The 27,026-nt window shown below is 40.1% G+C and overlaps 1 protein-coding gene across 3 annotated transcripts in view; it reads left to right on the plus strand.

Annotated features, from left to right (window-relative positions):
• LOC126184579 (steroidogenic acute regulatory protein-like) overlaps positions 1 to 27,026 on the plus strand; it is a 143,869-nt gene that overhangs the window by 95,388 nt on the left and 21,455 nt on the right. For all 3 annotated transcript variants that reach the window (XM_049927010.1, XM_049927011.1, XM_049927012.1), the window contains one exon: positions 12,382 to 12,486. In XM_049927010.1, the coding sequence (XP_049782967.1) occupies positions 12,382 to 12,486 (105 nt within the window). The remainder of the gene's footprint in view (positions 1 to 12,381; positions 12,487 to 27,026) is intronic.

The following is a 27,026-nucleotide window of genomic DNA, read 5'->3' on the forward strand; positions in this document are numbered from 1 at the left end:
GTGGATCCTAGAATGGAGGAGGAAGATAAGGTTGCTCATCTCATGAAGGGTGTTGCTGAGGACATGTATCAAGCCCTACTCCTGAAGGAGTTTTTGACAACAGACAATTTCATAAAATGGTGCCAATATATCGAGACAATGCATCAAAAAAGAATTACATGCAAGAAGTTTGAACGGCTTCCAAACGTCGTATCGATGTCTGTAATGGAGGGAGCGACTGATTTCACAAGTGTTCTTTGTCAGATAGTGAGAGAGGAAGTTCAGAAGGCACTCAGATTGCATGGTGAGCAAAAAACCGAAACGCTTCAAGAGGTCATAAGGGAGGAAGTGGAACAGACATTGAACCCAATCTCTCATCCTTCATTTCCCTTCAAAATGGTGAAAAAGTCAAGACCCAGGTGGAGTTACGTTCCTACAATGCTGCGTGAGGAACCTGTTTGGGCACCAAGGAAGACTGAAGTCTGGAGGACCCAGGATAACCAACCAGTATGTTTCCACTGTGGACAACGGGGACATGTCATGCACTATTGTTGAGAAAGGCAGTGGATATTTGATGATGCCTATGCCAGAAGACAGCAGACCGACGTTAGCCGACACCAACTCCGGGGCAACGAAGATGAAGAAGATGATGTGTGTGGGTGCAGGACAACGTAGGTCACCTTCACCACAAGCTACCCGCTGGAGAGGACGCTCCCCAACACGACGATCGAGGTCTCCATCACTGTTTAGAAGCTCCAGCCAATCACTTAGCCACCACAACCTGGAAAACTAAAGGGTGTGACCTTCCTTGGAGGTGAGGCCGCTGAAGAGAAAAATCCTCTGCCGTCAATCACTAGAGAAATGATAAGAAACTATATCGATATCCTCATGGATGGCCAACCAGCCCAAGCTCTAGTGGACTCTGGAGCATCATATTCAGGCATTTCAGAGAAGTACTATTGCCAGTTGCAGAAAACCGTATTCGTCGACAACAGAACATCTCTGCTGAAGGTGGCTAATGGGAAATATGTAAAACCTACAGGAAGATGTACAATTCATGTGGGTATAAGTGGTCGTACACAGCTCTTAGAATTCATTGTCTTAAAAGAGCGTAGTCATGACGTCATTCTTGGATGGGATTTTTTGAAAGCTTCTCAGGCAATTGTAGATTGTGGTCACTCGAAGATTGTGGTCGCTTGAAGATGATGCTAGATGAGATGAGATACTGTGGACAGGAAGATGCTCATCTGAGTGTGTGGAGACTATGTGTGCTGGATGAAGTGATCATTCCTGCAGTCAGCGCTAGAAAGGTAACTGTCACGTGTCATGACATGCATCAGCCCATGGATCTTGTAGTGGAATGTTAGAGAAGCATACCACTGAAGAATAACTTCGTCATCCCATCCTCTGTCATCTAGTTTAAGAACAAATTTGGTGAATTGTGGATAATTAACTTTCACAGAGAACCGCATATCCTTCCAAGACGAATATGCGTAGCAAATGCTGAGCGTCATAGAAACCTCCCATGCTGAATCTGTGGGCGAAATTAGCACTACCACTACGAGACAAGATCTTCTTGCTTGACTATCACCACATCTCAGTAAGGAACAACAGAAGAAGCTACTTGCCATTATTCAAGAGTTCTCTGAACGCTTCAATCCACAGGTGAAGAGCAAATTAGACAAATCAATGGTGAAGCAATGGATTAGCATGGGAGTCCATCAACCAATAAGCCAGAGAGCATACTGTGTGTCAGCAACGGAATGTCAAATAATTCGCGACGAGGTGGAGAAAATGGTGAAGAATGACATCATTCAGCCTTCGCACAGCCCATGGTCATCACCAGTGGTCCTTGTCAGGAAGAAGGATGGCGGTTGGTACTTTTGTATTGATTACAGGAAGCTTAATAAGATAACTAAAAAGGACATTTACCCTCTTCCACAAATTGGCGATACACTGGATTGTCTGAAGGGGGCTCAGTTTTTCTCGACCATGGACATATGCTATGGATACTGGCAAATTGATGTAGATGAGGCTGATTGTGAGAAAACTGCATTCATCACCCCCGAGGGCCTGTATGAGTTTAAGGTAATGCTGTTTGGTTTGTGTAATGCACCAGCAACTTTTGAACGGATGGTGGATAATCTTCTAAGGCACCTGATGTGTCTTTGTTATTTAGATGACATTGTAGTGTTCTCAGACACATTTGATGAACATATAAAAAAACTGAGGGCCATTCTTAAGTGTCTCCAACAAGGCGGACTGAAACTTAATCCAAGAAAGTGTCTCTTTGGAGCAAAACAAATCAAAATACTTGGACACCTTGTGTCAAATGAAGGTGTGAGGCCAGACCCAGAAAAAGTGAGATCTACAATGGGGTTTCTTATTCCTAAAAGTATTTGAGATGTGAGAAGCTTCCTCGAATTATGTTCTTATTACCATCGTTTTATCAAAGACTTTTGTATCAAAGCCAGGCCACTCCGAGAGTTGTTAATAGCTGATGCTAAATGTATCTGGGGTGGTGCTCAACAAGAGTCTTTCGATGTACTACGAAAAGCTCTGACGACTGACCCTGTACTTGGTCTGTATGATGAGAGAGCACCTACAGAACTACACACAGATGCCAGCGGGTATGGGATCGGTGCTGTTCTGGTGCAAATTTCACATGGAAAAGAGAAGGTTATAGTCTATGCTTCTAGGACACTTACAAAAGCTGAGAGAAACTACTCAACTACAGAAAGAGAATGTCTTCCTGTGATCTGTGACATGTGCAAATTTTGACCATGGAAGGCCATTCACAGTTGTTACAGACCATCATTCACTTTGTTGGTTAACAGGTCTTAAGGATCCAACAGAATGACTCACCAGGTGGGCTCTACGTCTTCAAGAGTATGACATTACCACATTGTACAAAAGTGAAAGAAAACAACAAGATGCCGACTATCTCTCAAGAAACTCTGTGCAAGACCATCAAGACTTTGAAGAAGATAGTGACTGTCTCACTGCACTCCAGGATCTCTCTGCTGAGCAGGAGGAGGATGCCAAGATATCTCAAATTATGCTTGCCTTAAATCAGTCAAAGGATGTGAAAGGAAAGTTTAAGGTAGTTAATGGATTACTTTGCAAGAAAAACTTTGATCCGTTTGGAAAGAGGAGGCTACCAGTGATTCCTAAACACATGCACTTTGATGCTCTACAGAAATCCCATGACACACCTGAGGCCGGACATTTAGGATTTATTAAGACATATGATAGAATCCGCAAGAGATTTTTGTGGCCAGGTTTATTTAGGAGTGTCCATCAAGATGTGTCGCACTGTCGAGAGTGCCAGAGGGGGAAGCCAGCTCCTCAGAAACCACCCTACTGACTTATACCAATTCCACCAGCTAAAACGTCTTTCCAGCATGTTGGGATTGACCTCCTCGGACGATTTCCAACGTCTACTAGTGGCAGTTGGTGGATTATTGTTCGCACTGATTATCTGACACGCTATGCCATTACAAAAGCTGTGAAAACAGCCGAAGCATCCAAGGTAGCCAAATTCATCGTGGAAGATGATGTATTAAAACATGGTGCCCCAAGGTCATTAATTACAGATTGAGGGAAAGTTTTTCAATCGAATCTTGTTACGGAGATAAACAGTCAGTGCAACTTTACTCAACTCATGACGACTGCCTACCATCCACAAAGTAACGGGCTTACTGAATGCGTTAATAAGACCTTGGCCAACAAGTTATCAATGTTCGTCAATATTGAGCAGTGCAACAGGGATGAGGTGCTACCTTTTTTGATGTTTGCCTACAACACCACCAAACAAGACACCACAGGATTTACACCATTTTTCCTGGTGCATGGGCGTGAGGCGACTACGACGATGAACTGTGTGTTTCCATTACAGCCTGATGATGCGGATGACGACCATGTCAGTCAGGTGTTAACCAGAGCTGAGGAAGCTCGGCAATTAGCTCGACTCTGCATGTTGCAGGCTCGAGAAAACGATCGCCGAAGGTATGACACGAGCCACTGCCCTGTCGTCTATCAGCCTGGTGACATCATCTGGATCATCACTCCTGTTTAGAAGGTTGGTCTCTCTGATAAGCTCCTCAGGCACTGCTTTGGACCTTCTAAGGTTGTAAGGCAGTTGTCTGGTGTTACATATGAAGTTGAAGATTTGGACTCCGACACAAGACGACGAAAGATCAGAGATACGGTTCCTGCAACCCAGGGTAAATTTGAAGCTCCTGTGATAGGCAACAAGTCGAAAGGTGATGAACAGCGTAGCAGCAACAGAAGTTCTAAGATCACCGCCAGGGTGAGAATCAGTCACCAGGAGTCGGAGTATGCAGGACCACTGATCCGTTCCTGGACTAGGAGGATGTAACACCGAGATGCTATTTTCTTAAGGAGGGAGCAACATCGCAAAAGAAGCTGAGTAGCACTGTGGTGTAGAGTCCGCCGCTCGTGGTCTCGTGGTAGCGTTCTCGCTTCCCGAGCACGGGGTCCCGGGTTCGATTCCCGGCGGGGTCAGGGATTTTCACCTGCCTCGAGATGACTGGGTGTTTGTGTTGTCCCCATCATTTCATCATCATCCGGGAAAGTGGCGAAATTGGACTGAGCAAAGATTGGGTCATTGTACGGGCGCTGATAACCACGCAGTTGAGCGCCCCACAAACCAAACATCATCATCACCACTGTGGTGTAGTGGTTATGATACTAAACTCTTGCATGGAGGGTCGTGAGTTCAAAAGTCACCTGGACTGTACAGTTTTAATTTCTATTTTTGGTTCAAGTACATTCTAGAAGTATCCACTAATGTTAAGAATCATTGTACTGGAATGTTCTGTAGCTGTATATATACTGTGTGTGTTCTGACTGGAGGCAGTTCGCTCCGTGCTCTTGTATGTGCAAGTGCTGAATAAACCTTCTTCTACGTGACAATATAAACATGATGATTAGCCATTTTTGAGGCCACTGATAGACAGTAACTGGCAGATTTATTGATTGTGAGGGGTGTGGCAGAGTGGGTGAGAGAAGTTGCCCAGTTAGTGGGAGGTACTTTACTTTCATTGGCTCATTAGAGACCATGGATCACAACTTACTGTGAGACAAGAGGTCGGAGATCAGAGAAATATTGGGGTGCAGGTGTGGACAGGTATTGTGTTGAAACTTCCTGGCAGATTAAAACTGTGTGCCCGACCGAGACTCGAACTCGGGACCTTTGCCTTTCGCGGGCAAGTGCTCTACCATCTGAGCTACCGAAGCACGACTCACGCCCGGTCCTCACAGCTTTACTTCTGCCAGTATCTCGTCTCCTACCTACCAAACTTTACAGAAGCTCTCCTGCGAATCTTGCAGAACTAGCAAGAACTAGCAGAACTAGCAAGATTCACAGGAGAGCTTCTGTAAAGTTTGGAAGGTAGGAGACGAGATACTGGCAGAAGTAAAGCTGTGAGAACCGGGCGTGAGTCGTGCTTCGGTAGCTCAGATGGTAGAGCACTTGCCCGCGAAAGGCAAATGTCCCAAGCTTGAGTCTCGGTCGGGCACACAGTTTTAATCTGCCAGGAAGTTTCATATCAGTGCACACTCCGCTGCAGAGTGAAAATCTCATTCTGGAGGTATTGCGTTATTGGCTTACGTCTGCTGACAGGCAGAGGATCTTGTCTATAGTTGTGGTTGTGCGGCCTCATGCCAGCTAAGACGTGAGCGTTCTTTGTGACGACTGATGTAGCCAGAACTGGTTATGGTTGCAAATCAGCTGATTCTGATTGGTCTTAATGTCTAAAACTTGTAGGCCTAGCTTGTGGGCTGTGTGCAATAAGTTAATTAATGTTTGTCACCCGTGGCTGTGGAGCATTTCACCAGGGGCTATATCCATTGACAGACATGGGCTTACATGTCACCAGGAAACCAGTCAGTTCTTTCACGAATGATGCTGACAGCATGGTCTTGGATATCTGTGAACTGACCAAATGCTCTTCCTCTGAATTTGATGCTGAGTGGGAGTAGGTGGTAGTCGAGTGCTCAATTTCATTACATTGGCAGTTGACTTCAAATGCAGACAAGATGAACTGGAGACTCTCCCATAGTGGCTAATGCAATGGCCAAGAAAATGTTACAGCTGTGCAATCCCTTTTACTACAATGTTGTATAGGTAGTTTGCACAGTTAGGAATACTCTAGATGACCTATTCTAGATATGTTTGAAAGATTTCACAAGTGCTTGTGACCCCAAATTGTAACCCATTATAGTGATACAAACCAAGGGATGAGTTGGACGTTGCGTACAATGGTGATTGTAGATAAGCATCTTCGTGATGAATTTTTGAAAAACAATGACCCCTGGCTGACTTTGCGTAATAAGTACCCTAGTCAAGGAATGGGGTATAAATCTATATCCCCACTTGTTTTTTTTTTATGACGACTATAGGTTCACTGATGTGATTATCACAATGTCTTACAATCTGTCCTATAATCATAGCAAAATGGACAGGCTTTACTCTGCAGAACCATAATATTTTTAGTGCTTTAAGCCATATATAAGCCTTGGAGTTCTTAGGAAGGGGCATAAATACAGCTGAGGCCTCTTGTGAATGAACCATTTAGCATTCAATTAAAGTGATTTGGAGAAGCAGTGGAAAAACTGTGTCAGAACGGCTGCATTTGGGAATCGAAGTCCACTTCTCCCTAATATGATTCATGTACCTTAACCACATAAACACCTCAATGGGTTCACTGATATTGTATAATAAGTAGTTACTTTCTCCAAAGACCTGATGCATATATTGTCATTGTGAGCTATTGTCAAAAGTCTTATTTAGTATGAGTGTAAACAGTGTGATTATTCATGGGAAAGGTGTTCAGCAATGTATTACATGTAACCATAGTATGGAAGGTAGTGATGTTCTTGTTTTACTTCATGAAATTTGTCAGGGGTGTGTGTGGTGACTACAGTCAATTATGGGGAAGAATATACAATTTAAGATATTCAGCACATGAAGAAAGACACTTCATATGCAGTAGATCTTTGCTTTAAATCCTTTTGAAATCCTCATTACTGGCATCGCTTTTGTGTCATTAGGCCAACATTGTGTCCGTACTACCAGTAAATACAAGGAAATCATGAAATCAGACAACAAGCTGACTCAGCTCAGTTAAGTGATTGCATGTAGATCAGTTAAAACAATGACAAAAGATCAAATTTGTTTTATTGCTTGAGAATTAAAGTTAGCATCTTGAGATTGGTATCAGTTTTTAATGGTTGTGCTAATTTTATTTGAAGCTAAAATATTGATTTAATGTCAACAAAAATGTTTAAGGACACAAGAAAAATGATACCAGTAATGTTAAAATTGGCAGACTTCAATTAATGGCAGTTTCATTAAGTGGGCAGATGTGTGCTTGCATTTACCAGTAGATAAGAAAGCACATTTTTTTATTCAAGTTTGTGTTATTTATTTATCCATTTTTTCATTTGTACATTTATGCGCATGTCACAAGATCATAGAATACATCCCAATATACAGGGTGATTTTTTTCCACTGTGTACAAACACTAGGAATTGATCGATGAGAGGATACAGTACAAAAAAGGTCTAATGAACTTATGTCTGAAAATGCATGGTTTCCATGCTAGAGACCATTTATTCAGTTGTACATTGTTACAGAGACAGCAGCCTAGTACATGCTGTACCATGTAGACACAGTTACAATATGTGTTGAAAATGGTTTCCATGTGCCTCAATGCATGTATGTATGCGCCATAGCATGTTCTGTGTCTCATGTCTGTATTGGCCAGTCTGCATTCGAACAGCGTTAAAGGCAACATAAATACGCTGCTCCAGTGTCTCCACATCTGGAATGATACTTTTGAGATGGCCCCATAATCATAAATCGCACGGGTTGAGATCTGGTGAACGAGCAGGCCATGCAGCTGGACCCCCTTGTCCAATCCATCAACCAGTGAAGACATCATTGAGATGCATCGAGACGTTAACGGTGAAGTGGGCTGGAGAACCATAATGTAGGAGCCACATAACTCTTTGAATCATCAATGGCACTTCTGTTGCCAGTTATCCCGGCACACACATTCCGGTTGCTATCCCACAGATGACTGTTTTGAAAGTTCCTGAAGTGACCCTGTCTCAGACAAATGGTGAAACACTGTTGCAAGTATTGAATGCTGTGGTTGTTGTTGCTGGGGATAGGACTCCTGATACAACTTTTCTGTCCGCTGCCCATTGCTATTTGCCTTTCCATAAGTAAACACCATGTCGGCAAGCTCTCAATTCAAATACGGAACCATTGTGTACAATGCTGTATCACGTCCACTACTAGGTGAGTCAGCAAAGGAAATGAATCAGATACAACATTACCAATTACAATGGCAGGAGAGGGAACTAGAGAATGACGTTTGAGGAACAGTAGCACCCTCAAGGAGGAAACCGTGCATGCTGTAACTGTGGCGGCATGGTATAGGGTTTATTAGTCTGCAGCCTTTGTAACAAAGTATGATTGAATAAATGGTCTCTAGCATGGAAACCATGATTTCTGGACATAAGTTCATTAGATCTTTTTTTTCAGTATCCTTTCGTCGATCAATCCCTAGAGTTTGTACACAGTGGAAGAAATCACCCTGTATAAATAGTCAAGATAGAAAGACAAATTATCAGAATGTGTGAAATAAAGGCTATCAGATACCAGAGAATTGCCTGTTGTGAAACAGTCTACAAGGAAATGGAACTAGTTGTGAGTGTGATCAGGAAGAAACATATTTATTTCTGTAGACATCTGATCAGGAAATCAGAATCATCAGGAGAGTATTTGAGAACAATACGCGCAACATGAAATGGATTACTGAGATCAGGAAAGATATGAGGAAACTCCACATTACAATTGAAGATTTAGAAAATAAAACAGACAAAACCAAGAAACTTGAAAGCAAGTGAGTGAAATGACAACCCAAGATTTAGAAACAGATGATTTCAGATGAAGAAAGAAAGTTGAGATCTTAAAGAATGAAAAAGTACTGTCTCAACTGACAAGTGGAAAATTATTTTTATAAAATTGACTAAAATTCATTGACTGAAATTCATAAAGTGTAAATAAATAAATATAAAAAAATTGAAAGGCAATATAACATAATAATGAAACATGCAGCTTTGGAATGCCACAATGAAAAATATTATTATTATTATGATGATGATGATGATGATGATGATGATGATGATGATGATGATGATTAATAATGATAATAATAATAATAATAATAATAATAATAATAATAATAATAATAATAATAATGAGCTATGTGGAATCTTCCAAAAAGTCTGGGAACAGAAGCTATACCGGAAGATTTCGGATGAAGCATTAATTCACTCAACCCACAAAAAGAAGGTAAAACTGACCCCAACAACTATGGAGGAATTTCTCTCCTCCCAGTCATGTACACTATTCTTTTAAAAGCATTACAAAACAGGCTGGAAAACTAAAAGAATCAGCAATTAGGAGTGTACCAAGGAGGGTTTGGAAAAGAATAATAATGTATGGAACAGATTTTAAATCTGAAATTTATAAGATATGGAAGAAAGAGGGATAAAAATATGTACATAAAATCTGTAGACTTTAAAAAAAGCATATGATTTGATTAACAAGGAAACATTATCCAAAACACTAAAAGAGTTCGGAGATGGCAACGAATGAGTGGCAATCATAAAAGACTCATTAACAAATGCAAAATGCAAAATTGAAGTTCTAGGTTGGACCTTCTAGGCTTTTGAGTTTAAAACTGGTGTATGACAAGGAGATGGATTGTCCCCACTGCTGTTTAATTGTGCACTAGAAAAGGTAACCAGAGAGTGGAGAAAAAGAACAGAAGAAGAAGGAATTTAAAAAAAAATATGATTGGGAGAAGAGGGGATAATCTGAGAACTGATTGGCTTTTGCAAATGATGTTGCTGTCTTAGCTGAATCTATAGAAGATGCAACAATGCAGATAAATCTCCTACAAGAGACAATTTCAAAAATAGGCCTATGTGTATCTACTGAAGTAATAAGTTGTAGGCACATGTGAAGTTGTCAACAAAATACATGGAAACTGATTATGGAAGTAGAAAAGTGGCTACAAAATTTAAATACGTAGGTGAAATAATACAACCAAATGCTATGGGCAAAAAAGGTAACTTCCCAAGGACAAGGAAAATGGAAGTGGCTTTTAACATAACAAAAAACCTGTATTACAAAGACGAGAAGAGTTATATTCTACCAACACCAAGAAAGGCAAGATGAAAAAAAGGATTTTTAACTTTTTTGATAGAAGCGCAGAAACATCAATGATATGGATCAAAAGAGTTAAAACAAACCCGAGGGAAATGGAAATAATGGAAGAAGAAACAGGACAAAAAAGAGAAAAGTTCAGAGCAAAATTAAGAAGTTTCAAAGGCTGCAAGATGCAACATGGACAAAAGAAAGAAGAGAACAACATGGGGAAAGAATGGAAAACTACTCTAAAGAATGAAGACATAACAAATTATTTAAGAACAAAGGAGATAACTCCCAGAAAGGCAGAAATGTTGCATCGTTGACAGATACACACGAAAAGTACAGAGTTTTACTTCACTAGGTTTCGGAATGGGATTCATTTCTCAAGCTGTATGAGAAACACACACACACACACACACACACACACACACACACTCACTCACTCACTCACTCACTCACTCACTGACTCACAGGCACATGCTTGTCTCCCTACATTGTTCTCATTCGACTGCCAGTTCATTCCTGGCCCACGGTGAGTGTACTGCGGTGAGGTGGGGGTGCAAGGTGGGGTGGTCTGACGGATAGAGAGAGGGGGTTGGGGGGTGGGGGAGGGAAGTAAGTGTCTAGGGTAGGGGCTTGTGGGAGAGTTGGGAGGCATCTGTGAACTAGCTAGGGGTGCTGGTAAGGTGGCAGGTGGCAGGTGGCTAAGCACTTGATTTCACAGACTGGGACGTGAGATGGCAGCACTAGCTGTCATGTTTTGGGGGGGGGGGGGGGGGGCAATGGGAAAGGGATGGTGGACACACACACACACACACACACACACACACACACACACACACACACACATTCTCTCTCTCTCTCTCTCTCTCTCTCTCTCTCTGACTGTTTGGTGGGGTTGGGGGACAGTGGGCTACCTTAGGTAACTTGCTGTCCCCCCACCAAATACTGTGTGTGTGTGTGTGTGTGTGTGTGTGTGTGTGTGTGTGTGTGTGTGTGTGTGTGTGTGTGTGCGCGCGCGTGTGTGCAGGTGCAGCTGCCTTTCACCACCCATTTCCCATTACCCCCGCCCAGTATGTGTCAGCTAGTTGTGTGCTGCCATCTCATGTGTTAGTCTGTGAAATCAAGTGCTTAGCCGTCTGCCACTTGCCCCCTCTACCTGCACCCCTAAGTAGCCCACAGACTGCTCCCCACTATCCCACGAGCCACTAGACACTTTCCCCCAACCCCCTCCCTGCCTCCTGCCTTTCTCCATTCTTCAACTCTCAGGAGAGCGCTGGCAGACGAATGAGCACAATGTAGGGAGGCAGGCGCACACTTGTGTGTGTGTGTGTGTGTGTGTGTGTGTGTGTGTGTGTGTGTGTGTGTGTGGGGGGGGGGGGGGGGCATGTGTGCACATGCCTATGTGCATGCTTGTGCATATTTCTCCTAGAGCTTGAGAAAGGAATTTCATTCCAAAAGTTAGCAAAGTAAATCTCTGTACTTTTTGTGTGTGTGTGTGTGTGTGTGTGTGTGTGTGTGTTGATGACACAGCACCTCTGCCTTTCAATGAGTCATCTCCTTTATTCCTAAATAATTCATTAATCTCAACTGGAACTTGCTGTACATTATGAAAGAATAGATATAGTCTTAAGTGGTCAATTCATATGTTGTCATAATAAAGGGCAAGAAAAGGGAACTGAGTAATTCAAAAATTAGAACCATATACTGACCTTTATTAGGTGCAGATGAATAAAAAGATTTAGAAGAAAAGGAGAGGTTAAAGGAAAGTGAACCGTATTATGAAAGGGTTAGATTGCTATTCACTGTAAATATAACACGTGGAATTGCGGGCAGGCACGACGAAAAGACTGTTACATAAGCATTTGGCCAAAGCCTTCCTCAGAAAAGAAAAACACATATTTCTTTAAAATTTCAGTATAAGAATCAGTGTTGGAAAGGTTTTGTAGGGTCTTGAGATTATTGGTTAACTTGTTATTTATTGTTGTTGTTAGCCTATCACAGAAATATGACTATCTACAATGCATCCTTGGCAGGCCAGTTCAGATCATAACCTCAAATACATGGAGACCTAAAAGCCATTCTCTCAGCAGAAAATAGGTGTTTATGGGTTCATTTTCTATGAATACTTGTATTATTTTTTACAGGGTGTTGTTGACTTGCCACCAAAAGCTCTACTTTACCTCCTTTTTGAGTCAGTAGAGCAGTTTCCTTCTTGGAATCCAACAGTTCTACAGTCTCACAGAGTGCAGGTAAGTTACATTATTTTTTGTGTTATTTTCTGATTCAGTGGTAAGTTTGTTGTAGATTTGTTTCCAATCAGAGTAAGATAAGATAAGCTTTTTCCTAAAATATACTATAATTAACAGAATTGCATAAAATGATTTATTTAGAAAGAAAATCGAGACAACAGGTGTAAATTAGTTCACCATGATCCCAGGGTAGTATCTTTCACTACTAATCAAAACCTTACGATTTTTGGGTTTTATCCTAGCATATGCTTATATTTGGAATAAAAAAAGAATCAGCAATGGTAGTTGAAGACTTTCAGTGTAAGGAGTCACCCTCATTCTGCCAACTGCTTTGTCAAAAAGGGTAGATAAGTAGATAGAGGTTCAGGGCATCTTCTTGTGATTGTGGTGGGGAAATGCCCCTAAAGGCAGAACAGTCAGCAATAATCAATTGCATGAGGATTCAGAAGGCAATGGAAACCACTGCGTTAAAGACACATAATATGTATCCATTCCTTCCCTTGAAAAATTACTATTATTGTAAGTCTATCAACCATTCAAATGCCTCAAAGTGCTGGGAGTGGCATCCCATTCCTGTGAAATGTTAATTTTCTACAGTTGTTAATCTTAAATTTGTGCTGAATATCTGTATATCTCGGTGCCCAATTTTTTCCTAAGCTGTTAAACAAAAGTGATCTATTTTCAGGATTTCATTATCATATGATAGTTTCTGCACTAGCCATTACTATGTAGGTGAAACTGAATCATACCTTGAGTTGTGGAGTTCTTTTTTTCTGTTACTTATATTTGCTAAATGATGACAGAGGATATGGGAATGAAGTTCCTCAACACCTCATTCCTGTGTAAAATGTTCTTGGTACATTTGCTGTGTAAAGTTAGAATGAAAATATGTATAGAAAATTAAAATGTGGTCTTATTTTTTATATAGAACAAAGGAAATAAAATCTAAGGAGTTGTTGAATTCTTGAACTATCTGATGATTTGTAAGGAGTTGTAGAGCATGCCATTTTTAAGAAGCCTCATATGAACACAACACAAAGTTCACCTTACACGTACAGCACAAAGAGCTCTGTAACAATAACTGAAACATTGTTCATCAAAGATATAATTTTATTCATTTTCTAAGAAAGTAAGTAAGCAAAACATACAGCATTGTAAAAACAGATGGACTGAAATAATGTTATGTAGTGGTGGTGGTGGTGGTGGTGGTGGTGGTGGTAGTAGTAGTAGTAGTAGTAGTAGTAGTAGTAGTAGTAAGATTTTAATAATAAAACTATTATATTAATGGAGTCAGATAATCTAATATTTATGAAATAATTAATTAATAACATTATACACATGGCAAACATTTGGAGATCCCCCACCCATTAAGTTAATAGTAGCAAATCACATATGGTGTAAAAATTGCATTTTTGAAAATTTACAGTAATTTTTGTTACTAGTGCTTTCAAGTGATTACCTCTAAGAATGCACTGGAATCACACAGCATAATTCATCACTCTTGGCAGTTCACATTGGTGAGGCTATTGACAGCATGTGTAATGTTTACTTGGAGTGAAATGGAACCACCTGGTACATCTTTGATTCTCCACAGGTGAAGCTAAAGATGTCTGTTGACAGATCATATGCATCCTTTAGTCTGTATTGACAAGACAATGCACCACCCCACCATTCCTGAGCTGTTATCCAATGATTTTTGTTGCTTTGTGGGTTTCTGTTGAGTGGTCATGGATCCCTGTGTGTGCTTCTGGCATATTTATAACTTGTTCAGTTTCTCATCATTGTAAACTGTTGTGAAGTCTTTTAGCTTGTTGTCAAAATTGTATGATCAGAAAGTTTTTAGCATATTCATGTTGGACGAATGAAGATGGAATAGCAATTTTTTACATTTATTTTTTATGGTTGAACGAAAATCCTCATGGTATAATTCAGGCCGGATGTGAACCACCAGCAATACATTGATGTGTGTACTGCAATTGTAGGTAACTGCATGTTAGCTTCATGTATTCTCCCAGCACACTATACAGGTACTGTCTGGCACGTCACTGGTTGAGTGTCTGAGAGTAAGAGAAGCAAGTGGGCTATCAGTGACAGTTGCATTATTAAAGATGTAGAGTGGGTGGTATGTTCAATAGCAAGTGGACATGTAAGGGAGGACTGGTACTAAGGCTAGCACATCCCCCTGACCTCACTCCTTTGTGATGTTATCTGTGGTGCCACCTAAGTCAGTTGCTTTGTACAGCAGATATTTCATCAAAGTGTCATTTAAGCCTATAAAACTGAGAGACACCAGACGTGTGTATTTGAAAGTGTACAATAGTGTATGGTCCTATGAATGTATGTGAGTGTGGAGGCAAGCTTCGAACATTTTGGGATTTGCTATCAGTTTCTGAATTGAGAATTTTGAGTGAAATAGGTCTTCCTCAAAAAAATTAAGTACTTTTATATATGTGTGTATATTGCATTTTTCTTCTTTTAAAATGAAGAAATCTAATCATGTTAATGAATGTTTTGCATTATTTCAATGTCTTCTATTTTCTAACATCCACTGTGTTGTATTCATCACATGCCCAACATCTCAGTTAGTAGGAAGCAAGCTTTCAGTGACAGATATTTATGTGAAAACAGGCTCTTCAGGCATATACTATTGGTGAAAAGCATTCAGGTTTTCAGTGGGGTGGCAGTGTTAAAATACTGTGACATTTCAACGCGTGTCACACTCGTCATCTTCTGGCAAAGTGTTGAGGTGTGCGAATACTGTAATATTGTTACTAGTGGAGTGCCCCCTTCAACCTGGCTATAGATGGTGTGTACTGTCTGGCCATTGGGCATGGAGAGGGGTGAGGTTGCAGTGGTGTGAGTAGCAGGTGTGCTGTTCACATCTCTGTGTCGCCATTCCAGCCATGTCTTGTGAATTGGACTGTGCTAGTTATGCTCACCATCATGTTGCCGTTAATAATGGATCCCATTCCACACTTATTTGGTATGTTTTGTATCTGTTGAAAAGATTCTTGTGAACCCAATTTTCTTTTGATTCCGTTGTGATGCTGGCCCAATAGCCATTTGCTTGGCAAAGCACCTTGGTGTTCTGGAAGTCAGTGGTGTGGTCTTCCTAGAGGCTATGCTCTGCTATCACTGATTTTGCAGTCTGTCGCAGTTGCTGCTTGCAACAATTCAAATACAGGACTGTATTTTCCTGATGTACTGTTGGCCAAATTCAACAGGCAATGCTGTATATTCTCAGTAAGTTCAGTTTTAGTGGGTCTTTCACAGAGCCAAGCCACTCTTTCACCTTTAAGATGATTGGAAAATGGTTTTTATGTTGGATTTTTCGAGTAGCCTTGCAATTTTGGCTGATAGCTGTCCCACATACAAAAGGAGAATGAGTCTCTTTGTCTTCTTCATCTTTCCGGTGTCGAACATGTTATCTCTACTTGAATGTACTACTAATCCGAACTTCAGTGTACCCATTTTTTTGGAATACTTCCTTCAGGTGTTGTTTGCCCAGGAGACTTTCTTTATCGAATATGACGTTCGCCATATTTATCAGAGTGGTCGGCACTATCTGCCATTGTGCTGGACAGTGGCAGCTTGTGGCATGCAGGTACAGGTCTATGTGTGTCTTGTTCCTATATACTGAATGGTGTAGCTTACTATGTTCCTTATTAGTATGTCCTGGAAAGGAAGACAACCGTCTTCCTGTATTTCCATAGTGAAACCAATATTATGATAGTCGCTGTTAAGGTCATCCAGAAACTGATTGTTACTGGGTATTAGCGTGGGCACCTCCCACACTGTAATGCATCAACACTCGAACTTTCAAAAAATCTGTGTGCAGTGAGTGAAAGTGGGATGGATATCTAAATCACAGAGCGTTCGAAACTGAACAGTTTGAGGACCAGCCACTTCAAGAATTTCGAGCCGAGGCATTTATGTCACAATTTTAAATTTACTGGCACATTTGTGTGATGTATCTTAAAGCATATCACACCAAAAAAAGACCAATATTACACGTGAAAGCTTAGCTTTTCTTGTAGATATACGGTACTGTGTACATTAATGTAAACCGTTAACTTTTCCTCTTGTGTGTTCGCGCTATGTAACCAGTAATCTTGCTAGTGGCTGACTATAACACGTGCCCTATGCTCTGAATAGCTGCTGTCATCGGCTGGCGAGATCTCGTGGCTTGAGATATGACTCGCTTACAAAAGGACATCACAACCTCGGTTGCAACGCTCCGGAAACTAACAAGCTGTGTTTGGTGCAATTCGAATTTATACTTTCGTAATACGAAAATATGCTGCTGCAAATCAAAGGTCTTTCCAAAACTTCTCTGCTCCGGCTTTTCTTTTTTTTTTTCCGGGAAGTTCTACGCGATTATATAAAACGTTAACCATTCAAAGGATTGATAAGTTTTACAGTTCCGAGGGAACTTTTTCTGTGCTAAGTGACAGTAGGTCGCCCGGGAAAAAGCATATTTTTTAAACGGGATATCCGGGAGAAATCCGGGAATAATCCGGGAATTTTTTTTCCTTGTCCCTGTATACACCCTGGTGCAATACTCGAATGGCACTGTCTTTGAGTCATCTGCAACATTATCATGAGGAGGAATACGGTGTTCAGTCACGTATTGTCACAGGTCACGAAACATGGTGTCACCATTTTGAACCGGAAAGCAAGTGTCAGAGCAAGCAGTGGAAACATGCTACTTCAACACCTCCAAAGAAATCGAAGGCTGTACACACCGGTTCTGGTAAGGTCGTGATGTCCTCCTTTTTTGACCACAAGGGCCCACTGCTTGTCTAGTTCCTGGAACAGGGAACCACCAACAGTGCCCAGTGTTTATCAAGCCACTTTACCAAACTTTAAGATGAGCAATCAAGTGGAAATGCCGAGGCATGTTGTCCAATGGCATTATCCTCCTGCATGATAATACACACCCACACACGACCAATGTGGTGAAGATGACATCACTGCAGTTTCGGTGGGAAATGCTGGAACATCCTCCGTACAGCCCCGACCTTTCACCATGTGACTTTCATGTGTTTGGACCTCTAAAACAAGCTATTCATGGACATTGATTTGCAACGGACGATGAAGTGTGTAACTGGGTCCAGGCCTGGATCTGACTGCAGCCTACTAGCTTCTTCATGGATGGAATTGACCGGCTAGTGTCACAGTGGGACAAATGTGCCTACAGTTTTGGCGACTATTTTTGAGTATGTGTACTGTGTATAACTACATTTTTGAGTTAATAAAATTGTTACCGTTACTTTACATTAGTGACAGTGTTTCATTTGAATGCCCCTTATATTTTCAAGTATGAAGAATATTTCCTTTTTTCCCCACTTCTAGAGCAGCAAATGCATATTCTATTTGTGGGTGATACATTAGGGTCCACAAATGAAGCACAGAAGATCTTGTCTGCTGTATTACGTGGCTATGTTCTTCAGGATCTGCCAAAATGTCTCTGCTATATAAAACTGAAAATAATGTACTAGATAGTAGCCACAGGTCTAGTCAATGTCACCGAGCGAGGTGGCGCAGTGGTTAGCACACTGGACTCGCATTTGGGAGGACGACGGTTCAATCCCGTCTCCGGCCATCCTGATTTAGGTTTTCCGTGATTTCCCTAAATCGCTTCAGGCAAATGCCGGGATGGTTCCTTTGAAAGGGCACGGCCGATTTCCTTCCCTATCCTTCCCTCACCCGAGCTTGCGCTCCATCTCTAATGACCTCGTTGTCGACGGGACGTTAAACACTACTCTCCTCCTCCTCCTCTAGTGGATGTCAAGACTGTAGTGTATTACTGTGGTGGTTAAGTTTGCAGGAGGGAAGGGGTTTTACCTGTGTGAATTGGTGTCAAATGGCAGTGAAGTATGCAACAGCTGTGATTATATTGTGCTTGTGAGGGAGGAGGCGGGTGCTCAGGAAGTTGTTCATTGACTCCAGGCACTGGGATGTTGGACCAGCCCATTTCTGCACCTCAACTAGGGCATGTATGAAAAAGTGACAGAAGAGTTTAGGGGCCCTGTTTTTAAATCTTCAAATATTTTCATTGTGATTGTACTGAAACTGCCACCAAGTGCAAGGAGGCATATTAATTATCATGATCTGTGCATGACTGCCAAATGAAGCTGCTGTTAAAAGTACAGTATATCTGATCAAATTTGACAGTGTAGTGCCAGAAAGCCCTGAGCCTATAGTTTAATCACAGACAATAATTTCTAGAAATGCACAAACATTGTGGAATTAATAAGAAATCTGTACTCCATTTCCACATGAAAGCAAGTTATAATAACTAGCTGAAAATTACTGATAGGAATAAGTGTTGAAAATATACCTAGAATCCACAAGTGGATGGGGGTTGTGTGGGTGCCCCTACTCCCCTCTTGCAAATGGATATACTGTAAAGTCAGAGCTGCATAGAATTCTTAATTTTGTATGTATGTTGACACTTGTGAATGCTGAAGGGGTTATTTATCCGGTAGAGCTGACAGAAGAGTGGGGGCTATGTTTCAGCATTACTAAACAATGTAAAAGAATAAGAGAGAAACTGCAGAGAACACCTGCAAAAAAAAAAAAAAAAAAAAAAAATTGGCTCTGAGTACTATGGGACTTAACATCGGAGGTCATCAGTCCCCTAGAACGTAGAACTACTTAAACCTAACTAATCTAAGGACATCACACACATCCATACCCGAGGCAGGATTCGAACCTGCGACCATAGCAGTCGCGCGATTCCATACTGAAGCGTCTAGGACCACTCGGCCACTGCGGCTGGCAACACTTGCATTTATACTGCATGATGCCATAAGTGTCAACACTTCAGCCGTGGCACCTTGGTATATAACAACAAGGAAACTTGTAATAAAAGTTGTAACATTGCCTATGAAACTGGAATGCAGTGATGCAGTATACATAATCTCAAATTGCTACTTGTTTAACCATCTTGTGTGATTCAGATATTGTCCAGTTTACTTTGAGGAGAAGATGCAGTAGAAACTGTAAATTACATTATCAATACCATGTGTCAAAGCAAATAAAGGATTTAAGACTTCTCAGGCACCAGTCATTTTGCCACCATGTAAATCTTTTGCAAGCAAATATATACCTAGAATGCTTTGCTCAATGCAGAATGGTTAATTTGTAGCTAAACATTAAAGTTCAATTGCAGGGGAGTACCTGCAGAAAGTTCTCTGTCTTCCTTGAGCAAATATTATCTGAGTAAAGTATAAATTTTTCACAGTTATATCCCACTAAGAAGCAAGAATGGTAAACAGCTGTGTTTTCAACTACTGGTACATTAGCCTCTATATTGGAGGCAAATAAGTAGAAAAATTTAAAAATGATGAAGAGGACAAGCTTTATAATGTCAGATTGAACATTTTAGGTTCTATGAGAGGGGTGATGAAAATCTCATTTTCTTGATTTTGGGGAGAAGAATTTTCTTCCTTCAGCAGATACGTGCTTATTGTATTTCAACATGAATTATATGGGCAGTTCTGCAAGGATGTGAAAAACTGCATTTTTCTCTTTGTATTCAAAATATTTTTGTAGTTTGAGTAAAATTAACTGGTAAAGAGTTGTTTCAGTCAGAGTAAGAAATGATCTGCTGATTTTCAGCAGAAGTAGTCTCAGCTTAGCACTCCTGTCAGTACCACAGATGATTTTGTAACAGCTCAACATATATCAAAGAATCCATGCATAGACTCAAAGGAAAGGTAAATGAAAAAGAAATCCCAATGTGACATTGTATTAGTGATGAAATGTCTTATAGGAAATGGAAAACAATGTAATTATGAACACATAAACTACACAAAACAAGAAAAACAGAAATTGTGTTGAGAGAGTGAATGGAAACAAAATTTTAGGGAAATGTAAAGACGTTTTGGCAGTAATAAAGAACAAAATCTTTTATTCAGTACTTCAGGTGTATATATTGTACACTGTACCTTTAAAGTTTAGCACAGAAAAACTGTAATGGATATTTGTTTTCTTTATCCATTCTACATCTAAATTGTGGAAGGTTAATGATTCATAAAATTGAGTTGAAACATGCACATTGTGTCGTGACGTACAGTATTTATTGAAAGTAAAATCAACCTTGCAGGATGGTAGCAAAGTGGAAATAGCAGCTCCCAGCTTTTCAGTTTAATTTGTGCAATCTGTCTAGATCAAGGAGACTTTTCACATATGATACATTTGCCCTGTAAAAAGTAATGAAAACTTTTCCATGATGATCATGCCATCAAGAACAGAGAGGAGTTAATTACACACCTCAAACATGTAACTGTAACCAGTGATAAGAATCTAGCAAGTCTCGACATAGTAAGCTTGTACACGAATATCCCCATTAAAGAGGTGATCCTATTATTGAATCCAATTTATGGATGTTCTCTCGTCTAGATTCACAAAAAAATTGATGAATTCCTTCATTTGCTCAGAATTGTCCTGGACCATAATTACTTTGCCTTTAAAGACACCATATGTGGACAAACTGACGGGTTAGCCATGGGGCCCCAATGGCCATTATAAGCACTAATATTTACATCAATCACATTGAACATCAGTTTTTTTTCAACCCACACACAACACCTTCAAAGAGTAGTATGCTATAAAAGATGCATCGATGACATCATACTTTTATATTACAGGACTGATGCCCAGCTCCAAATATTTTCAACACAACTTTAACAAAATGCACCCTAAAATTCAGTGTATGATAGAATATCACTCTGGCTTTACACTCCCATTTTTAGATCTGGAAATTTCGTTACAGGACAGTAATATTCACTTTAACATATTTAGAAAACCGACCACGTCTAGTTTTATTATTCATTGCTCTTCAGTTCACCCAAAGTAGCAAAAAATGGTAGCTCTTTGTGCTATGCTTTACTGTGTAGCCAGAGTTGCTCTCTGAAAAGAAAATTACCAGTGCGAGTTGGTTACCTTTAAATTCATAGCACATGCTAACGGCTACCAGCCAGATGTTGTTGATGCTCATCATCATCATCACCATCAAATGCAATCGAAAGGTGCTTCCAATGATCTGTATGGGATTACCCTGTCACCTACAAATAATGATAACTCTAAAAAAATTTTTGCAGGTTCTCATATGTAGGTGTTATATCTGACAGTATTGGCAAATGGCTTAGAAAAGAGGGGGTTATACACACCTTCTACACTCTGCATAAGATCGGGAGCCTATTGAAGCACCATGAAACCAGAGAAGACAATCGCTACGCACAATTGGGCGTCTATTGCATCCGGTGTACTGAGTGCCATTCTGCATACATAGGCCAAACTGGCCGCGCCTTTAACATATGGTTCAGAGAGCATCAGGATCTTAGCAATTCCAAGTCTGATCTCACTAACCACCTGAAGGATCATAACCATCTCATTTCAAATATAAACACAAATTGCAGCCTTCTGCATATTCATTGTAAGGGCCCAGTTTAAAACCTTTTAGAAGAAATAGAAGTCACCCACAGCATTTGCCGTGATCTGTCTGGCACTTTGAATGAGCAAACTGTGCTTAAGCATGCAGTCCTGCTGAATAACTTTTCTTTTTTGATGCAGCGTCCAGCCTCATCTCCTCCTCTTTCTGGTCTATGATTACTGTATGCCATACATGTATACCTCTTAAATGGATCAGTGTTTTTTGCCATTTTTTGTGGCCTTCAATAGGCACAACAAATGTATGGCATATGCCTTTTTCCTATAGTGTGGTCCACAAGGTTGACCCAGTTCATTATACATAGCTGTAAAATTGTCCTCTCTCAATAGAAGTTTGCATGTTTTTCATTTTATCCTATGACTATGGCACATCATAGTATTGTAGCATTATCTGTGCCCTTACTAATTAAAAATTTACCTGTCTTTCATTATATAAAATCCGTCTCAGGTCTTATCTCATGTAAGCCTCAGTTAGTTGTTACTGCCAGTTAGCATGTTTTAAATTGATCCCATTTATAATGTCCTTTTAGTGCTATTGCTGCCAGCTATTAATTGACGTATTACTATCTGACAGTACAGACTGTAAGGTTCTGCCACTTTCCCTGTTGATTAATAACAAGTGCTTGTAAATAGGAATGGCACATGTTTGTTATTTTAAGTGATGGCTGTGGTGTGTTGTTCCATGTTGCCACTTATATATACCACTAAATTTAAAACTTGTTTGCCACTCATGTAAAAGGAAAGTTTCATTGCGCTTTACGGTTTATATAATAATTTTATATTGCAGCTTCTACTCAGTTTTATCACAGTTCTGTATCGACCTGTTCAGTACCCTACTTTACTATGCGTAATGCACTTTTAACTTATTTCATGTATTTCTTATGTAATTTTTGTTTTTTCTTAATTTGAAATGTAAACCATTAATTCAAATTGTGAACGGCTGGGATAGTGCCCCGCGTTCTTCTCTCCATCAATAGATGGCGTCACTTTTGCCACTCTGGTTTACCAATTTGCCTCCTCGTTCGCATCTGCTACGCCCTGTTCTGTGCTCATAGGTAGCACACCGTGCCTAGTACACATTCACCGTGGTGCTCAGGGGCCACAGCACAGTGTAAGTGTCCTGGTACTATTTGTGTATTTCCCTACCCAGACAGTCACCTGTAGTACTGTCTGGTGTCACTTTCGCATTGACGTAGGTTCCACAGCTCCTAGCCCGACCAGCAGTTTCAAAATGTCTTTAAAAGTTTTTTTAAACTTTTTAGAAAATATGCTGTTTTGTATGTGTGTTGTGGTGTGTGAAAATTATCTGCCTTCTCTTGTTATTTCCAGTACAACACCTGAAGATGGGCTTATAATAGCCTGAAACCGATCGTATGATAATAAAAGAAATTTACAACTGAAGTGGTTTTTTCAACCTCTGGGCTAATTTGACCAGTCTTGCACTTCCTCTGTTACCACCAATTAACCATTTGACTGCTGAAGGTGCACCGTCTGCTTGGCGCACTGAGGTGCTGCGGCTCATGGCGTAATTCAGCTACCTGCACTAAGTGCGTGTTCCTTGAGCTGCCGCTGGCGCTGGAGTGGCCCGCACTGTCGCACCCTCCCTGTGCTGAATATTATTTCTGGAGTGACTACAACTCCAGGCGAAGCACTCATGGCTGATACAGAATAAATGCTCTCACTACATAGTTCCTTTGCAGATGAGTTACTGCAGGATCAAAGTGAATCGTTAAAACTATTTTCCGCCACTAAGAATTATATCATGCATTTAATTTTTTTACACAATTTTTGTAGCTGATGCCGAAAGCGACGTGATTCATTAGATTTACCTCAATAGTTTACTATTCTTTCTTGCATACCCATTTATAACATCTGCATTTCTCTATGGGTTCCTCACTGTACTAACTCAAGAACTAATAAAATAAGCCATAGATTACAGATAACTGTACATTGTTTTGGTTGTTCAAAACGCTACATTACATCGTTTATAGGAGAAAACAACATACAGGTCATCATTCATATCACAGTACAATATTGGAATTTACTGTGAGCAGCAGTGTGAACAATTACACTTCTCTTCATTAAGTTTGTTTTGTGAAGTGTTTGGAAATTTCACATGGCCTATATTTGTTACTGAGAATACAACAAACTGAGTTTTTAGTCATCCCCTGTCAGATTATTTACCTGTAATAGGTACACTGTGTAAAGTGTTCCGTCCAGGCACAGGTGCATCCATCCTTTTCAGATGGTAATCAGTGGTGGTGTAGTTTGGAATTGCCAGAAATGACTGTCTGCCACAGACATTTTTTTCTAGTGCTGTACTTTTAATTGTTGCGCATATGTACTGAACAGATTTTCCAACATTTGAAAGCTGTGAAATCTCTGTCTTTTCGTTAGCACATTAAAGTGTCATGTACTGTAAATTTAAGAGTTCCTTTCACACTTTGTGAATATAATTTCCATCCTTCTTGATTCAGGATTTGGACTGGTACTGGTGAAGCTAAAAATATATTTTTATTTTGTTTTTTGCTTTCTTATATATTTTTTGTTTTCAAAGTTTTTTACTGATAGCGTTGTTGTATTCGTTCTGTGCTGCAGTTAATAATTCGATTTTGTGTGGTAATTTTCAAAAAGTGATGCGACACACAATGCTACCTTGCAAGTTTTATGTTAGTACCTGCTTTCTTGACACACTTTCTGTTTCCAGCAAACAACACATCTACGCATTAGTGTACTTTTCTTGGAATGCTCATTTGTTATAATGTTTGGAAAAATGCCTTCCCACAAACCTTAGAAGATTATCATCAGAACACCTTCTCCTGCCAGCTTTTCTGCACTCTAGTGCATCATGTTTCCATAAGTTCCCTGACCAGCGACAGATGAAACTCTGCTATTGACATTTTATGACCTATTAGTTTCCTGTGTAGGACAGGAGTGTTTAAAACACACACACATCTAGAATGTAAAAAAAGAACTTATACCAATTCATTGTTTTCCATATACATCTGACAGTGCTGAGCAGCATAACAGAATGGTCAACTTCTCCCATACTCAAGTAATACAATGATTTGTGGTTTCTTAATTTTCTCTCCAGTATTCCTGTCAGTCTTTCCTGTGTGAACCATTTCTGTAATGTTACATGTGGTCAACATCCACTCATCCACTCTTCCCTTTTGTCACACAACTTTATAGCGAACATTGTATTAGTGCACATAAATTGAAAATATCCCTGTTTTAGGTTCTTCTGAAGTTTTTGCATGTTGTGTCTGTTCTTACGGACAGTGCCACATTCGTTCATCCCAAGACTGTGGAGCCCTGAAAATAAGTCTGGGCTTGAGTACCAATTATCAAGGTAGAGGGTACATCCATGTTCTAAATAGGGCTTTATTAGTGTAGCCACTGTGTCACTGCTTTTCCCCAAATTGTGGAACTCAGTTTGTATTGATGTCCTTGTATAAACAATGAAATCTAAGACATAGCCAGTCTTACAATCGCATAACACGAATGTTTTTATTCCGAATCTACTCCATTTCGATGGAATGAACTGTCTGAAATATAAGCGTCCTTTGAGTAATAACAAACTTTCATCAATGCAGAGTTTATGATGTGGATTAAATGCACAAAGGAAAGATGTACGAACTTAATTAACAATGTTCCTAATTTTGAATAATCTCTCTCCCCCAGTATTGGCAGAGTTGTCATAAGTAACAAAAATGGTCTCTTGACATCAGTTCACTAAAAATTGGAGTATTTAGAACAACATCTCTGGTCTGGTATTTGCTAATTTTCAGTTTTTTCCTGCGAGGCATCAGAAGACAAACAACTATGAAACATTTCTTCGTATCCAGTATCTTTCCACTTTGATATTCAAAATGCACTGGTTCTAGAATATTCTCCTTGGTGAATAAATAAAACTGATTGGTTTCATCAGCTATATGTTTCATCAGTTCTTCTGTAAAGAATAACATGAAAACTGACAGAATACTTGGCTCATTCCATATTTGACACATGTCCCAGTAGTGTATTATCAAATGCCTGATTAACTGGCTAAAAATCATTTTTGTTCCAGTCAAATTTATCACTAAGACATGATTTCTTCTTAAGCATTTCACTGTGACTTTCTGAGTCTTCATATTCAGAACAACTAACATCTTTTGTTGAGACACGAGACTGCATTGACACCCCTGCTGACATGGAAGGTTTATGACTACAGCTTTCCGATTCTGTGGAAGAGATATCACGTTCATCAAAATCAAGTAGTTCATCCTCACTATCTCTCCTTGTAAGAATCTCCATGATTTCTTCCTCAGTGCATCCACGATGTCTTGCTATTTTCTTTGTAAAATACAGAACGCGAAAAACAGTTAAATAAATTTCGATGAACAGTGAACTGAAATGTGAAGCCTAGGCTCATAGCAGACAGAGAATCTGATGACAAGGTAGCAGCCAGAATTGCAAAAGGCTACTGAGACATGGGGTGGGAAGTCTGCTGTGCGAGTTATCTCATCATCAGCACTCAGGTAGTGGCGCGTCTATACTTCTCAGCAGCACTCGGGGGAAAACTGGCGGTCGTGACTGTACTTGTCATTAGCATCCAGGGAGTGGCAGGCAACATGACGAGTAAACTGGTCAACAGCAGTCAAAGGGTTAATCTTAGGATGCTTATAAAAAAAAGAGCCAAAGTTAATTACTATCAGAACACATATTCCATAGCCTAAATGCCAGGGTTAGTTGAAACATTGTGGACCAAATTGGATTTTGTAATCTAGATGGTCACCCAAAGATTCATCACGTTAGTTTTAAAAGTGTTTAATTCAATGTTTTACTTGATTATTTGTCTGTTCTAAAGTTGCTGAAGTTTGCAATCATTAAGAATTTGCAGCTAAAATCAGTTCAATAATATTATGATATTTGATAGAAATACTTACAAGCAGTCGAAAATACTATGAGACTACCAATTACACAACATGTTACTATGTCTAATACAGTGTAGGAACTGTGTTGGCATTCAAAATGACTTTGTCATCTCAGAATGGATAAATACAGGTCTCGTGTGGTTGTCAATGGAATTTTATACAATT

The sequence above is a fragment of the Schistocerca cancellata genome, chromosome 4 (assembly GCF_023864275.1).
Source record: "Schistocerca cancellata isolate TAMUIC-IGC-003103 chromosome 4, iqSchCanc2.1, whole genome shotgun sequence".
NCBI lineage: Eukaryota > Metazoa > Arthropoda > Insecta > Orthoptera > Acrididae > Schistocerca > Schistocerca cancellata.